General features: G+C 38.1%; 1 protein-coding gene across 1 annotated transcript in view; it reads right to left on the bottom strand.

Annotated features, from left to right (window-relative positions):
• Positions 1-16665: 16665 nt before the first annotated feature.
• The window catches only part of PMS1 (PMS1 postmeiotic segregation increased 1 (S. cerevisiae)), a 42665-nt gene continuing 41665 nt past the window's right edge, over positions 16666-17665 (bottom strand). Inside the window, exon 11 of the mRNA XM_009995253.1 lies at positions 16666-17085. Within this exon, the coding sequence (XP_009993555.1) occupies positions 16894-17085 (192 nt within the window). The 3' untranslated portion in view covers positions 16666-16893. The remainder of the gene's footprint in view (positions 17086-17665) is intronic.

Here is a 17665-nt window from a genome sequence, read left to right as displayed (position 1 = left end):
TTTGTGATGAGGTCTGAAGAGCATGACTTCTGAGACAAAGCAAAAGTAGAGGTTTTAAGGGAAACAACAAAGGCAATTTAAATATGAGAACATTTTGAGGAATTCACATATACAGCTCATCATCTTTATAACTACTTAAAAGGAAGAAAAAACAATTTCAGATCTGACACAATGTGATATTAATAGTGTGAGAACCAGTTACAGGTGTCTACTTTTGGTCCTGAGCACACGCAAGCAACATTGCTGCAGCTGACACCCCTCCACCAGTCATATGCTTCATTTGATATCACCGATTGACGCTGGACTGGCAAAGAGGGGGGAAAAAAGCCTCCCAGACTCGTGCTCCGCTGTGCATCAATCAGCAGGAGAGCCAGGAGAGCTGCAGCAAGGAGAGGGAGCCTGGGGGCTCAGCCATGTGAGAGGCCCTGGCCAAGCTGCTGCTCCCACTACTGCAGTTGAGGGCTCGTGGCCACCGCTTGCCCTCGGTGGGAAGTTAACATGACAGAGTGGGAAGAAACAGGGATGTTTTGCATCATGCTCTTACTTGTGCTGCCAGCAACGGCCAAAACAGATTAGTCGGTGTCCAAATTCATGAGCACGTGCTTCAGAGCCAGCTTCCCAGTTGTTCTCCATTTATCTACCCCCTCATCTCCTCCTAAGAGAGCATTAACTGTTTCAAAACTTGAGTAAGTCACCCTCAAATTATTTATCTCAATTTCAGATACAGTGAGTATTCCTGGTGTGGCTGGTTTTCCCAAGAGCATAAGGAAATTTTTGCATAGACAGCCACCTGTCTCCACAACCAGGTTAACAAAATAATTGTAAAAAACCCCTGAATTTAGAGTACCCACTAAAGACAAACTCCCATAATGATGATGAATTTTTTGAGTATGTACAGATACTGCTCCAGTTTCACATCAATAATAATCTGCTCTTCTGGATAGACTATGCAACCTCCTGTATATGAGGATCCTGAGGCCCTGAGAAAAATTGCTTTAATGTATTTTGGGAAGTTTTTTAAGTACGTTTCCCACCTTGACTAGAACACTAGTACTGAAAATCATTTTTCCCCCAGAAAAAGCTAAATGCAAATCCACTTGACTGAATTTTAGTACATATTTTGGAATATTTAATTATCAAGACTGTGTCTTAATTTTACACAACCACAGAAAGGATTTTTAAGCCTGGAATGTTAAACAGACACATTGAGGAAGAAAAAAAAATAGTATCAGTGAGGAAAAAGAAATATAAGAAATAGGTAGGAAACTGTGGAATAGAAAAGACAATCTTTTCTTTCAACCTTAAATATGAAAGTTTCTTCTGAGTCCTATGAAACTGAATTTATAGTGCAACAAAAAGGCATTTCTAACTAAATTTAAATTGTTCTTGAGAGCAGTGAGTGCTAGGGGGAAAAGAAGCTGTAGATGTGGATTAAAAAAAAACAACACACTATAGCAGACAGTTGTGGGTGATGAAAAAGAAAGACAGTGAACAAGCCATGCATGAGAAGAAAAGAGCACATTTCTCCTTTCAAGAGAGAGGATGCAAGCAGCAGAAAAACAATGAAGGAGAGAATTTAATGGAGAAGAATGAGCCTGATACTGGGAGTGTGGGAGGTGTGAAACACAGCACAGACTATTTGCTGGAAGAGCAGAAAATCAGAATGAAAAATAATTAAAAAGATAGATATATTTAATAGTGGTCTTTAACAATAATTTCAGAAAAATGAAATTTGATAAATTAATGGAAAACAGATGCTTAAAAAGTTACAACAATGTCAGGTTAAAAAAAAAGAAGATACAAATACAAGCTAGAGAGATCAGAGACACACAGAATTATGGGGTATGCATCTCCAAGATATCTAGCTATGAATCATTTTCATTTAAATAAATCCTTTGTTGACTTATTCTATCAGAATACCTTTACCTAAAAGTACTATTTGATAAAATTAATGTTCCTATAGTGTTAAAATACATGGGTTTTTTTCCCCGGCATGGAAGTTTCCAGGAATTTGTTTCTCAACTTGGTAACAGAAGCTAGTACAAAACATAAAATCCTGCTGATTTGCCAGAGCTCAAACAAATAATATAAACTGTTTAGGATGTTTAGAAGACATCAGTGCATGTGAGACTTGATGGCAAGACAGTGTACATTGCCTCTTAGGAGACAATCAGTATGAATAATGCTATATTTACTTACACATAAGTTAATTAAAAAAAAGACCCCACATTTCCTTCTGTAAGAGAATTACGGAACCACATGTATTTTTATACTCCACTGGTAATGCTACCTAAAAATGATCATAAGCAAAAAACTTCACAGCACAGCCACATTTTATGCAAATATTTGCTATTTTGTTATTACAATTTTAAAAGTACATTCTTAAAGTTTACAGTACTACAACCATACAAATGGCTTATTTCAGTACTAAACAGCAAACTGGTTTAAAATAAGGAGATGCCTGAATTGATGATAGGCAAGAGAACTAAGCTGAAATCCATCAAAGCCTTACTGAGTGTGATGGTATAGGTTTAACTCAGTAACATCTGGCTATGTAGTTAGTATAGGCTCCTTTCTAAGCAATAAGCAGCACAGCACATTGAGCCAAATTTGGTGTCAAATTTTTCAATAAATTTATTTCAGCTTTCATCAGAGGGCAAAGAGAAAGAAATGTTATGCTCACAATAGTGCAACACATAGTTCACAATAGTAAAACACAATGAAAGGCCTTGCAAGGACGTTTTAAGCTTCAAGCTTGCAGAATTATTGTATTATAATAGACAGATTTTATTTTTTTTTTTTTCCACATAGGGTTTTTTCATTGTTGATGGGTTGGTTTTGCTTTTTTTTAACCATCTTCAGAAGCACCAGACAGTGACTGTCCAATGCAGGGGTCAAGACACTTGGAGATCTGCAGTGACTTGAAAAGTAATGCTAAGAGTCCCCTCAGGAGCTCAGGTAGTGCATTATACTCACTTGCATAGGGTCATATATTGATGTTTTCCATCTGGGACTGGAAATAAATTCCTTAAGCCACTGGACAAGTCACCTGCAAAACTTTCAACTTTCCCTGCAGTAGCAGTTCCCTTGTTTACCTGCATGGCAAGCAGTTCACTTGCTTAGACCACCTTGAAGGATCTCACATTATGGCATAGATGAGCAGTCATCAAATATTTAGGCTTGACACTAATACCAAGTGAAATGCAATGGTCTGTCACACACAGCAGACCAGACTAAGTGATCTCGTGAAAATCAAGTTTAGTTCATTCAAGTTAGTGTTTCTACAAAGATTTCCTGTTTAGTAGTTAGGCTTAGTATGAGTCACACTAGAAGAAAAGAGAGAAACTTAACATTAAACTCAATATCAAGATGTCCCCCAGGATCACTTTACCCTATTTGTATTGCAGATACAGGATAGCTAATCCCACATTTAGAGAATATTTTAAGTCTCTATATTTGGCACAGAGATATTCCCTTACTATCTAACTCCATAGCTGTTTACAGGCAACATTAATATTTACAAGTAATTTTTTCTACTTCCAATTAGTGTGCAATATCTTTAATAAAAATCATAGTGTTTTCATAATAAAAGGCATTTATAGAATAAGTGGTAGAAAAAGAGCAACTTTCAGGGCACGAGTGTTCAGATGTTGCTCTTAAGGTTAAAACAGAATTCCTAAGCAGAGGAACTTCATATATATGTGTGCATGTATACATATACACACACATCAATATGTCCATCAATTGAAAAGCAAATCACATTAGCCTTACTAAATAGTTCATGTTCTTCTAATCTTTTACTGAATCCTTTACAAAGCCTTCCTGTATTTTCAGTAGGGTCTGCTACTTCTTCTGTCTAAAAATCCCTGAGAAGAAGCTCAACTAGGAAGGAGAACAGTTGTTGATCCTGTTTTGTCCCAGGCCTGTTGCACACAGTTCACATGCATTCAAGGCTCAGATTAACCTAGTCCATTCTAAGCAGCAGATAATTAAAAAAAAATAAAAATAAGCATCATAAATTACATTTAGTCCAAAAGGCTCTTAAAATGCTTTATGGGCTCTACACACAGATCACTCCATCAGTCACCGAAAGCAAGTACGTCTGGGATGAAATGCAACAACTGTTCCAGAGGGCGCGGCCGAGGAGAGGAAGTGAGGAATACCAGCACATCGAATTGCAATTGCAGGGGGAATTTAGGTAGGAAGAATGTAATTACCCTGTTTGGAGCCTGGCCAGACCACGGGGGTTAACGTCTTATAAAGAGCCCTATGAGAATTTTAACAACCCCTAGTGCTCAGGACCTTTAATTTATATGAGCCCTCAGGAGCAAGGCTAACAGCAGTTTCATATGCTGCTACAGGAAGAGGGGGAAAAAAACAACCTCTAGCTGTTCCCTGTGGTTTCTACCTAACTACATAGCAGATTAATACCACTTAGCCTGCAATATCTGATGAAAATGCAGCAGAAGGCAACGTGATTGAAAGCTGCACCAAGTCAGAGCAATTCTTACTGATCCCTCAAAAGTCGTACAGAAGGGAAATGTTTCCTACTCCAGTGACTCCTCATAAAGAAAGCATTCAGGATCAACTCAGCACTTGCAACAATAAATGCCATAAAGATCCACAGATATGAAGATAGCATATGAAATACTTATTCCCTCTCCCAGAGAAACCGCTGAGAAAGAGCAAGAAACTAAGGCATGTATACACATATGAAAGACACTGAAGTAAGCAATTGTCACTAATTACACTTATTAATTTATCTTCTGTTAGATGTGTGTGCATTTTCATTCTTTTTGCTCAAGACTGTAAGTTAAAGGCAACAATGAAAGTAAGAAAGATGAGCAGGTAGAGAGAAATATAAGCATGTGGCTCACCATACTTTTTTCCACTGTCACCTTCAAGCAATTAAAAAAAAAAATTAGACAAGCTTCCAAGTTTCCTTCCTCCAAAATAAAATATCAAGCTAGGCTATACTGGAGCATACCTTTTCACTCTCATTGAACCAAAAGCTTTTGGAGCAAATTCCAAGAGACTGCCAAATACTCTTTGAAATTATTTACATTAGGTATTCATACCCCATAGAAGTATCTGATTTCAACTATGTTACACAAAATTTAGAGCCATTTAACTTCTTTGCCATAGTCTAATGTAATATCTGCACTGCAGTTATTTTAGTTCATTGTTTTTAAATTTATGAAAGTCCATAGGGGTGAATTTTATTCTCCATTGGCTAATTCATTTTGTTCACATCAGACATACATAAAACTATCAAGGTATTTTGTGTGTTTTTCTTTTAAAGACCCATATTCATTCTTTCTTATAACCAGAATTACTCATTAGGAAGCAAGAAACTGTGCAAGAAGAAACAATGAAGGCCAAGTGGAGGACTCTAGGTTGTAAATACTCTTTGGCTGCAGCAGAGATGCTGTATATCACATGGACAATGCTACTGCTGCAGGAGCTTTGTGATTTATGCTAATGAGAAAAGCCACCTTGTCGAACAGAAAACAAAGGACAGAACGGTTCAGTGCTGATGCAGATTTCGAACATTAGGTTTAAGTTTCACAGGAAATACCGAAGACCAGTGGTTACAGGAATCTCACCACACTAGTACATATCTGGGAGTCTTCACTGGGGAGATGTCAGTCAGAGGCACAAATCACTTAGAGTGATTTGTACCATGCAGTTTTATCCCATGTCTTAGCAGCCCTGCCACGTGCTCTGGTGAAGAGCAGATTCACAGAACAGTCCTCTAACTACAAAAACACCCCTGGAAAAGCACATCATTTGGGCTTTTAGGTAAGACCATCAGGCAAGAGTGCTCTGTCTCATTCCAGCTATAAGGAAGAAGTTATCTTGCTACAAGTTTATGTTTTACCAAGTCTCAGACTGGACTACTGTGATCCTCTCCTCCTACCCAAACGGTTCTGGCACATTTTTCAATGGTAAGCAAGTGTTTAGAAGTCTAATTTTTCACTGACTTTCAAGATTAAACTAACTTCTTTGAATATCTAAGAACTAGATTTTGAAAAGCATTTAGGTGTGTACAATGTTTTCTCACGAGCACATTCCTCATTGACTTCTGAACACTTAGGAGAACCACAGCACTGGTTAAGAAACTGTGTGCCCTTATTGCATTCAAAGATGATCAAAACCAACACTGCAAGGTTTTTGAAAGGCCATAAAAAGCAGAAATTCATACTTAATTAACTTAGAACTTGCTACAGAAGACACATACCCGCTCTGCTTGAAGGTCTGAGTTCATTCCACAGAAAGTGATGTAAATAGGTAGGTTACTTTTAGGGGATAACGTGTGTCTTTTTGACCATATAAACAATTGGTCTAGGGTTACAAACTCATTTCTCACTCTCATCTGCTAAGTGGAAGTCATGTCAAGTTGTTGGCAAATAAAAGCCAGCAGCAGTGACTTGAGAAGTGGATTTATTCCCTTATAACAATCACACTGTGCAAATTATCATGTCCATCAGTTCATCTTATGCTTTCACTTTTTGCTTGACTAAACAGCAAAACAGTCCATGATGCAAATTTTGTTTTCATGATTACTAGAACTCTCCTCCTCCCTCCAACACCTGCAAGGAGGACACCTGTGCTCATGTGTATTGTTTTCAAGCTATTAATGCATCACCTGAATATAGAAAATGCTACATTAGAAAAAACACAAAAACCTCTATGCAGACAACTCCAGGTTGGATTTAGGAGGAGATCAAATCAGGCTCTCATGTTGAAGACAGCTAGTAAGTGTCCCTATGATCATGAAATGGATCATTAACATAAAACTGCTTAGAAAATGTAGCCAAACTCATTCGGGCTGAAGAGGCTTAAAATGCAGAAATATCTATGCTACTGAAACATAAATAAAATATTTTTCAAACAAACAAAAGCACTTTTGTGCTTTGCAGGATCAGCACTGTTACTTTATAGCAAGACCATGGCACACCAAGGACTCTGTATTTCTGTAAATCATAAAGATGCAGTGCACTCTGTCATGTGTGCACAATGAACAACATGGACAACTTAATCTAGCTATTTGCTATGACATTAAAAAACAAACAAGCCTATGGGTCTAAGGTTTAATACAAGGTGGGGGGAAGTGGGGGGGAAAGGGGGACTGTATTTTCTCAATTGGTTAAAGTGAACAAAAGTGGCCATGTATCTTAACACCTGGGAAAAGTCAGGGCATGCACAGCTGGCTGCGAGCTGGTCACACATTCCTGAGGTTACAATTACGAGCAGTGTTCTCAAACCAGGCTCATTGACAAGCAGTTGCAGGTGGCCAAAACGCTTATGTATGGAAATAGCTTTACTCAGCAAAATCTTAGAAAAATAACGTATCAATAGGAACACTTGTATATGCAGATATAGCACTTTCTCAGTGATGTTTTCTTCAGTTAGCCCCCAGGTCATGTCATATAAACTGAAAACAGGAAATATTTTGTGTTGCACATCATATATATATCATTTGGTACCAGAGTATCATTTTCCCCAACAAGTAGACTTGCAATGTAGTTAAAGTGAGGAAACACTATCGGCGTGTTAGGTTCTGTTCCCAGCTTTGCCAACAGCCAGCTAATGTGGCCAGCCCTCATCTCAATATGCTGGTTTAATGAGGGGACAAATGGGCATGATAATACTCTCATTTGTGTATACAACTTAATGTTTCTGACACTTGGATGAACAGCAAAGAACACTGTTAAGTATCATTTTATAATCTCTGTAACACAAAAAAATGCACGCATGTTTTCTCTCTTCTGTAATGACATTTAAAAATACATCTACCTGAAAACCTCTCTGATGTTTACTGAAACAATCAAAATTCAAACATGGTAAAAACTGAAAAATGTCCTGTTTAAATACAAGAACATAAAATGAAGTGTTTAGTTATTTGCAGTCCCTACAAGATACTTCTTCAGGCAGGTGATGGGGTGATCATGTGATCGGGTGTCACTTTTTTGTGATGCTGAAAATATGGACACTTAATACAGGAGAAAGGAAAGAAGTTGTTAAAGATTTAAAATACAGGAGGAAAAAGATATTTAAGTGCAACCCAAAAATATAGCTTCAATTTTTTCAAATTGTTTGGCAAAAATTGATACCAGAAACGCTACAGGAAAAATTATCAGAGTTCACACCAAGACTGCCACAGCCAGCAGCAGGGCAGAAACATCAACTGAAATCTAATTAGGGGACTGAGGTGTGCACCACTAAATGGACCTTCATTTCATAAGAAAAAAAACTACTATATTTTCCAGAACAAAATATGCGAAAATTTACATCCAGGTATGAATGCAAACATTTCATTTTCAAAATTTTCTCAGTAAAAAGCACAGTAGAACAACAAATATACAAGAGTATTGCTCATGCCTGCTACCCCCTGAGCAAGAGCTCTGTTGCTGTGATTAGTACAGACCAACAGATGACCATCTTTATGCACACGATCAGCAAGACCAAAAGGTCACCATGGTGTTAATTGCTATAAAACTTGTATCTTTCAACAGACTCTTCATGTTTTCCAGATATGACATATATCTTAAAGTAAAAAAAAACAACAAATTAGATTACAAGCCACTCAGTATAAACTCCTAGTAATATTTTGACCCAAAACAGCCCCAAGTAGAAAAGACTAGTCCAGAACTTCTGGCTTTCCATTTTACTGGGCCTTACATTGCAATCCTGGAAACAGAAACTTTCTTTATGAAGATTAGGGAATTTTGCCACAGTAAAGAGTGCAAGGCCAGACTTCTTGTACAGCAATAATCATAACACTCTCTTAAAACTATTAAAGTTTGCACACAACACTTTAACATGTTATCAAAATGATTCGTAAACAAAATACTAAATGTGATTCCCAATTTTGTAGGTTAGTATTAATGAATATGCCAAAGCCTTTTGAAAGAGAATTAGCTGAGAGGTAAATTTGAATTCGCATACTCCCTTCTGTATATTCAGCTTTTCAAATATAATTTTATTCAGCTTGTAACTACCAGCACAAATGCTGATTCTAAATATATCTGCTGAACTCTAAATGACTTCTGTTTATAGAAATAGGACACAACAAGCTATTAAATCTTCCTTACAACAAACTGTGCTATGCCAAAATACTTGCTTCAGATTTTTAAGCTGGAGTTAAGACTTAGACTAACAACCAGAAGAAAACTGGTAAGATATTTATTATAGCTATGTATTTTATGATTTAAGTCTTTCCTTACCTGAAGACTTGGCATTAGTCTTACTAATTCTGTGTCCACACAGGTTAAAAAAAACCAACAACAACACAAAAAACTCTAGTGTTGTTTGAAACCTTCGTTACTATAAATCATTTAGAATTCGACACAACACTTTCTTGCTATACAACATCCAAATAAATCCAGAATAATCAGGATGCAATAATAATAAAAACCTGCATAACTTTCAGCAACTCAAAGAAGTATGGAGTCAGAAATCACAATCCTGAGGACAAAGCTTGTAATTAGGCAAGAATTAACTGCATCCACCCATTAACCATTAGGTTTCTGCTCATTATAGGAAAAATACAAAATTGGGAGCTGAGTTGCAGAGTTTGGGGTTCCCCCCCAATAATCTCTGCATCCAGGTCAAGGTTGAGCAAGCTGCTTCTCCAGTTTCTATAATCTAGAAGTGGTTGGTGTACTATAAAGTATTTTTAGGTTCTACAGTAAAGGTCAATAATAGTATAAAATACTACAATTCTAAAAGGCCAGTATCCATTTTATTACTGTTATTGATGCATAAACACTAAATTATTTGCATATGTAAACCAAAACAAAAATTTCAAACCTACACTACCTAAAGGAGCAGGCAGCATTTTCAGTTGCTCAAAGGTAATTTTAAATGAAGCACAAGAATTATGGCTCTCCTAAATGGCAAGAGGATCTGGGGCAAGCAGTTCTGAAAACAATGATTTTGAAATTGAAAGTGAAGCTTCCAGTAAAAGAATTAAGGAACTGGACTGTAATGGAGGCAGCTAACTTGTGGGAGATAACTACGAATTCCTCTGATGAGGGAACATTTTGTAGAACTACATGTATATAGTTTCACATGTCTCAGTAACTGTTAACAGGTTCTTGTTCTAAATTATACACATCTAAGCTGCCAGGAACATTAGGAATGTTAGCTGACTAAGTAACAGTCAAACTCTGCCCAGAGAGGCTGTGGAGTCCCCTTCTCTGGAGATATTAAAAACCTGCCTGGATGGAAAGCTGTGTAATGTGCTCTAAGTGATCCTGCTTTAGCAGGACTAGATGATCTCCAATGGTCTCTTGCAACTCCAAGGAATCTGTGAAACCCAACAGCATGTTGCTTTGAAACAACCTATTTATTACAAGTCAGTTTTGGCCAAGTCTGACAAGAACCATAATACAACGGTTTGAGTTGGAAGGGACCTTAAAGATCATCCAGTTCCAACACCCCTGTATGGACAGGGACACCTCTCAGTAGACCAGGTTGCTCCAAGCCCCATCCAACCTGTCCTTGAACACTTCCAGGGATGGGGCAGCCACAGCTTCCCTGGGCGACCTGTGCCAGTGTCTCACCAGCCTCACATGAAAGAATTTCCTCCTAATGTCTCACCTAAGTCTCTCTTCTTCCAGTTTTGAGCCATTACCTTTTGCCCTCTCACTACAAGCCCTTGTAAAAATTTCCTCCCCAGCTTTCCTGTGCCTAGATCCACTCCTCATAGCTGAAACCACTTGCCTTTCAATGACTACATTATATGAAATAAACTCAGATTATCTCCAAAAGAATCTTCGTTTCCATACTCTTGAAGTGAGATGACAGGACTCTTTGAAAGATACTTAAACACAAGGGGCTTCCTCTCTCCCTTTTTGTTTTTTAATTGAGAAAGTAAATTCTCTTACCTTTCATCAGGAACTGTCACTCTCAATTATCTAACATAAACAGTACCAGGCTAACAAGAACAAGGAAAGTCATTACCTCTTTGTTACTTTACCTCAACCTGGATAATTTTACCTAAGCTTTCTTGAAATCCTCCAAAAATAGGCTGTGCTGACATCAGAAATAAAGGAGAACTTTAGCTCTACCAATGCGATTTTATTACTGCAATGACCTGACAAGTGATCATTCATGCAAAAATGCTTCACACAGTGTTCCTCTACCAAAATGCTTGCTCCCTGTGAGTGTATTAATTTGAACAGGCATTTTAAGTGCTGAAGCAAAAAATACGGGAGATCTAAATTGTCTAAAAAATGTAATGATTCAATTAATGCTGAGCTACTCCATGCATGAATGAACAATTTGACCTGGACTTGAATACACTATTTTAATAACGCAGCTGCCCCATATTCACCCGTCTCTATATTTCCTGAAAACTAATCTGCCAAAAAAGTTATACAGTATTAATCTTCTGTGCTTCCGTTCTTGGAGTGCTGAGTTAGTAATGCTCCACAATCACGTTATTTCATTGAAGAGCCACATTTTTTTAGAATATTCACAGATGCTATAGTTGTAAAATTAAGACATGTATTTTCCAGTTGAAGAATTACTACTATCACCTAGGAGCATCTGAGTGGCAGGTACTAGTTTCTAGGAAACTTCAGGTCAGTTTAGGTACTCATTTTTAAATACCTGGTGTTTGTTGTTTTTCTTCTAGGTACACATGGCATTGCATCTGCAGTTTTCAGGTATTGTTTTCCAAGTGTCTGTGAGAACCATAGCTGTTCTGAATTTCAAATGCTTAGTAGCACAATACATTTGTTGTAAGACCTAAATAAAGTAGATTACCTAATATTAAAATTGACATAAAACAACAAATCCCATGCACAAAACAAGAACTATTCCTGCACCACCTGTCTGATACAATCCCAATATGCAGTGCTGAACTGAAGTGAACACTCTCTGGCAAAGCTTCACCTTTCACCAACCAACTTCATACGGAGTTCATATGGAAGTGCATTAGCCTGGGCCCTCAAGAGCAATGTTTTTCTCCCCTTGTAAAGACAGCTTGTTTCATTGCAGAGTGAAATTACAAATACAGACATAAACTTTGATCAAAACCAAACTCAAGATTGCTTTGGTTAAGTAATTCAGCCAAATGAAACAATAAAGAAAATTATTGATGTGCAGAGAGACTAGTGATGGGATGATGAAAGGCTACAATAACTTTGGATAAACATTTACAATTTCAGATGCAAAAGTGATGTAAAAAGTAAGAATTCTGGAACTGCAGATGACAGCAGCATTACAGTTAATATTTAATCATGCTATTGTGAGAATGTTCAGTAGTGGAAGACAGGATTAACATATTGCTTTAAAACATTCCATTACTTTCTGCATCTGTTTACTGATAATAAAAGAAACAGCTGTTCGAAATGTAACATTAACAGGTGTACACTGTTCATTTGAGATTTAAAAACAATAATTCTCCTCCATTTCCTCCCTTGCTATTTTGAAATGACATTACAAACACCCCTCCTATTAGCTTACACAATTAACTCCTAATTGTTTAACCTCTCTGCATGTCCACAAAATGTATACATGTGGAGTTAGCTTCCTTCTCATTTTGTGCAAAAGGCTCTGTTCCTCTGCAGTGCACATCCTGAACTAATGCACCAGATGTGTCCCATAAAATGGTTGGTCACACTATTCAGCAGCTTTCCTTTAGCAACTGTTCTATATCAAATTTACTGTAAAAAAGCATCATAATTATGAAGTAACACTGTATCAAATTCACAGACGTAATATCTCACTACGTTTAGTTGAACCATGAATGATAATTGAGCTTGAAATTGTATATTTACTTTAAATAAGTCCTCCAAATCATCTGCAACAATGTGTGCTTAATTCGAAGCCATTAACAAAAGATTTAACTTTTCCACATTAATACTCTCCATAATTTCAGATATGATACTCCGTACTTAGAGACAGACATAGAAAGAGGGGGGAAAAAAAAAAAAAAAGCTATTTCTGGTAGCTTTCCATTTGCACAATTTAAAGGATGTACCTTAAGTTTCTTACTGTTGTTAACCCAGGCTGTTAAATTCTAAGTAAAAAAGAAAGAAAATACTCAAAACCATTCAATATTGCTGTCGCAATCCCCCTGCCCCCTAAATTTTCAGTACTATAATTTTAATAACACAACCCCAACAATTCCTATGAAACTAAAACTAGACTTGCTTTATAAAAAATAAAAGAAGCTGTGAAGACCATATATTACAACCCTTTCAAAACCCTAAAAAGCTCGTATTTGATGCTTACTTTCATGAACGAAATACCAGTATGTTGGTAGGCAAAAAAAACCTGCAAGGAAACCACTTGCATAAATTGAGACTGGTGGTTGTATAGCTAAATAGCATGTTGCTTAGGAGTACTGATTCTACTACTAGATATTTTAATTATTCTATATTAGAATATGGAAATACAAAATAGCCCATTTTAACAAGTCACAAAACACATCACACCAATTTTACTTGCCAATTACTTGCTACGTGCTCCTGAAATAAGTGTTCTGCTTATTATTCTCTGAACTGCTACTACTCGTAGGAAATGAAGAAAAAAATTCCACAGAAATACTCCAAATCTTTTCACACACAGTTCTTAACTGAGAGGAAACAGATAATTCATCAAGATCCTACTACATTCAGAAAAGAAACATTTTAAAGTACCTGAATTTCATTCTAATACCCATATTTATATGGCTAGAAAGTTTTTTTGGTTGTTTTTTTTTTTTTTTCAATAAAACTTCTGCACATTTTAAAATCAAGACTGGTATTCAATGGTTTCCTGTTTAAAAAATAAGCAACTTGGGCGAGGTGGACGCTTGAGTTGCAAACACACCACCAGAACCGAACCTGCTCAAACCAACCACACAAATGATCTGCTGAAATGTTGAAAGCTATGTACAACCAAAAGGTTTTAAATTTTGTATTATGAGATCATGCTTCAACCTGGAAAGCTCCAGATTATCACACAGGGAGCTCTGCTACCTGGACTAGGCCTATTTTGAGAAGACAAATATGGAGACCATGAGAAACATGATAAGCTATAACAATCTGATGTACTGGTGACTGAAGTAAGGAACTATGCTCGCTCATGGCCAGCCTCGGACCTGCCTGCCCACCGTTTTAGGCCATCAGAACTGTACAAAAATAAAATGTCAGCAGAGGGCAGCGCAAATACAGTGGCCTGACCCAGCCCCTCAGGGAAGCCGCAGCTTCTTGGGACAGCCCTGCGAGCACAGCCCTGCGGGCACGCGTGTGCCCGCCTAAGGCAAGAGGGTCAAGCACAACAATAACCAAGTCTACTCATTTTTACACATTTTGTGCTTTCTTCCCCCTTGCAAACAGCCCATGCAGCTCTCCAGAGAGCCTCCCGGGGCTCATCCCTTGAGGAGACTTCCAAGGGGCACCAGGAGCTGGCACAACCGCAACACACCCACGCGCCCTCCATTTTGAGAGCCATGAAATCAAGTGCACCATCGGACCCCTTTTAAACTTGTAAACCTAGAACTGAAGTACTTCTTCAAAAAAGGAGTGTGAAGCGGACACATCACCAGAGGCACCAGTAAGATAATCTGTGAAGCAGAAAATGACACTTCTTCCTGCCCAGCGTGGACAGAGCAAGGAGAGGCCTTGCCCATCCGAAGCCACCTCCCCTCAGCAGTGCCCCAGCAGCTCCCCGCCTCAGCTTGCACCCCCAGCCACCACTTGGGCCAGGTTTACAGCCCCGAAGCTGTGCCACAGCACTCACCGCTGGCACCCAACCACGCAGGAGCCCCCAGTGCCCCAAAGAAACAGAAATCAAACTGCACGTACCTGCGTCTGAGGCAGAAGTGCCAGCAGGGCAGCCCCCCTCACTGGGAGGGAAGGCGGGAAGAGCCGGCTGAAGCTGCCCCACCTGCACCTGGCACTGATTTGCCACAAAACCCCCTCAGCACCTGTGAATACTGATTTTCCATCCACTTTTTTATCTCAACCTAGAGTCTGAATACCTAGTAAACAGCTTGTTCTCCATGAAACAATAGTACTGTTACATGAAAGATCTTAATATTGATGTTAGTCTTACAAAAAATACTAGTATTTGCTCCAGTACAATGAAGAAGCAGCTATTTTACCTTTTGGAAAAGAACTGGCAGTTATTAATCTCTTTATATCCCAAACTGTGTAAAAATGGTGCACATCCTCATTTAAGTTTCAACAAACTGATTTTGGTGATCAATTTCTGTTCTCCTACTTCATGGCTTTCTCACTGTAAGGGCTACTGTCTAAACTCTCACAGTTTGTATCCAAACAAGAATAAAAATAAACAAACTATAACCTTCGGCACCCACCACAAGGCTGGGATCCTGTTTCTCCCTTAGAGCCAAGAGTCACGTCTCCTTCTTGTGTCTCCATCCACCTTCTCACTTCCATTCTAAAAATTCACATCTTCTGCACCGGGTGATATTTACAGCCAACGAGCGTCCAGCTTTCCAGTGACATTTTCATCTTGTACCTTGCTGACTAGTTAAGTTTGGAAAGACTCTGCTTGTGTCCTCTGCTCTTTTCCCCCATCAGTCCCCATGCTGCTCACCCTCTTTTAGTGCCCATTACCAGAAAGTTATTTATTCATGGGTACATACCCATGAACTTTAATGGTGTAACAGCATAGTCATTACCTTCCAGTGTACAACTCACATGTTATCATGTATTGCTGTGCTGCATTTTCTTTACTTAGTTCACCAGTGTAGCATTATTTGATACACAACAGTACATCAGTAACTTTCATTTTTGGATTGTACATTTGCTTGTGTTGTCTGATGCTCCTGTCCACTGACTAGTTTGCATTCAGGTCTTCAGCAACCTTCAACCATTTACCTAGAAGCCACAGGAACACTACAAAAGCTAGGTCTTCCCACCACATTTTCATAGTGCCAAGATTTGCTAACAACTGAACACAACTGGAGATGGACAGGAATGTTCAGGTGACCTTTCTTGAAACTTTTAAAACATATTTTTCCAGAGACACTGCATCTGCTGTGCACAGAAGGCATAAATGCGTAGCTTTACAGAAGCTACTACTTGAAGTAGAGGAATAAACATTATGTTGTAGTAGAAGGAGAATAACAAGTTTCCCAGAATCAGTAGCTCTCTGTATAGCAGACTTTGCACTAGTTATGCCACATTCTCCTTGAGTGAAGACCGCTGATGCTTCCCAGCCCCAGTTTCTGTAGATTATTGCACCCACATGCATGCATTGGCTCTGCTTTCAGTGCCAACCTGTGCTTCTGTGATTCTGATCCTCTCATCTTTCAAGTCACTGGCCAGTTTATGTTTATCTGAAGTTCTAAGAGTGTACCACACTTGTGTAAGCTAATGCTAAAAATACTCTAATTATTTGCAGTTTAGAAAAATGCTTTTTGAAGACTGGACACTAGAACTTAAAATATTAATTTATGCAATCTAACAATTTGCAAATAGAAATGCAACCCCATAAAAGTGTAACTCCAATAACTGCACATGGCAATCTAAATACCTACAGCTATGTGGCATTCCTTCAAAAATTAATATCTCATGGCCCTAGTACAATAACCTTTGCCAGGCTCTGTTGAAAGCAGCTTCTAAGCACATCTAAAGCATTTTGATATACTCCTATTTTCTAAACCTGTAGCAATAACCAAGAGCATCAAACCAGTTGAGAACATTTCTTTAATAAATTCTTAAAAAAAATAGTCATCAGTTGTTTCTCCACACTATTTCCAATTTTCAGTTAGCATTTGAATTTAAATAAAAAAGTCTCTAGGAGGTGAACATGTGATTAATGAAAAGTCATTATACAAAAGCTTTGCACAAAACATAAGGAAATTATAGAGTAATGATCAAATTAGGCAAGAGAAATACGATCCCAAACAAAACGTTCCATTTACTGAACAATTTCCATGGAGTTGTGCTCATCAACTTCTGGAATATCTCCTAAGTGATGAAAAAAAGGACGACCATGAACACAGCCTTTATTTTCCTTTCCAAGCTGTTGCTTCATCCTGTAAATTGTGTTTTGTACATCTTCTTTGGACAAATGTAAGGGCAGCTGCCGAGCTAAACGTACTGCTTCTCCCTGTGGAAAGGAAAACAAAAACAAAACCCCAATAGTTTTAAGCACTACTTTTTAACACATTAACTTGGGGCTAGCAGAAAGTAGGAATTAAACACTCACTGTTTACAGGTGACTTATTTTTTTTTTTCTGCTGATAAGCACTCCCAAATCCCAGAAACCCAAGTGTAACTCTAAACATATCTTATTGGTAATTTCCTGACCACTTCATGGAGGCACAGTCAGTCTCCTGGTCTTGTCTGTTCTCTTTCTTCTAGGGTTCACATTTGCAAGATGCTCTGTGTTTCTGAATATCTTACTTCCTGTTAGCACCATTATCAGCTGAAGGTGTTTACCAGTTCACAAGACACAATCTGCATGATAAAACTTTAAAACTAGCATAAATGAAGCAAAACAGGCAGCTAAACAAAGTTTTCAAAATAAGATAGTGAAAGTTTAGATTAATGTTGTATTAACTATTGTCTACTGCATTCTGTTATGTCACAAAACTAGAAAGCAGATGTGACTGCTAAGCACAACTACTGAATCATCCATCCTCAAAGAGTCAAGCAACTTCAAAAAGAAGCTGCCAGGTGGGCATTCC

Source organism: Chaetura pelagica, unplaced genomic scaffold (genome assembly GCF_000747805.2).
Source record: "Chaetura pelagica isolate M959 unplaced genomic scaffold, ChaPel_1.0 scaffold33, whole genome shotgun sequence".
In the NCBI taxonomy this organism is placed as follows: domain Eukaryota; kingdom Metazoa; phylum Chordata; class Aves; order Apodiformes; family Apodidae; genus Chaetura; species Chaetura pelagica.
Note: the sequence above shows the minus strand (reverse complement) of the source record. Positions and strands in the feature narration are given on the sequence as shown.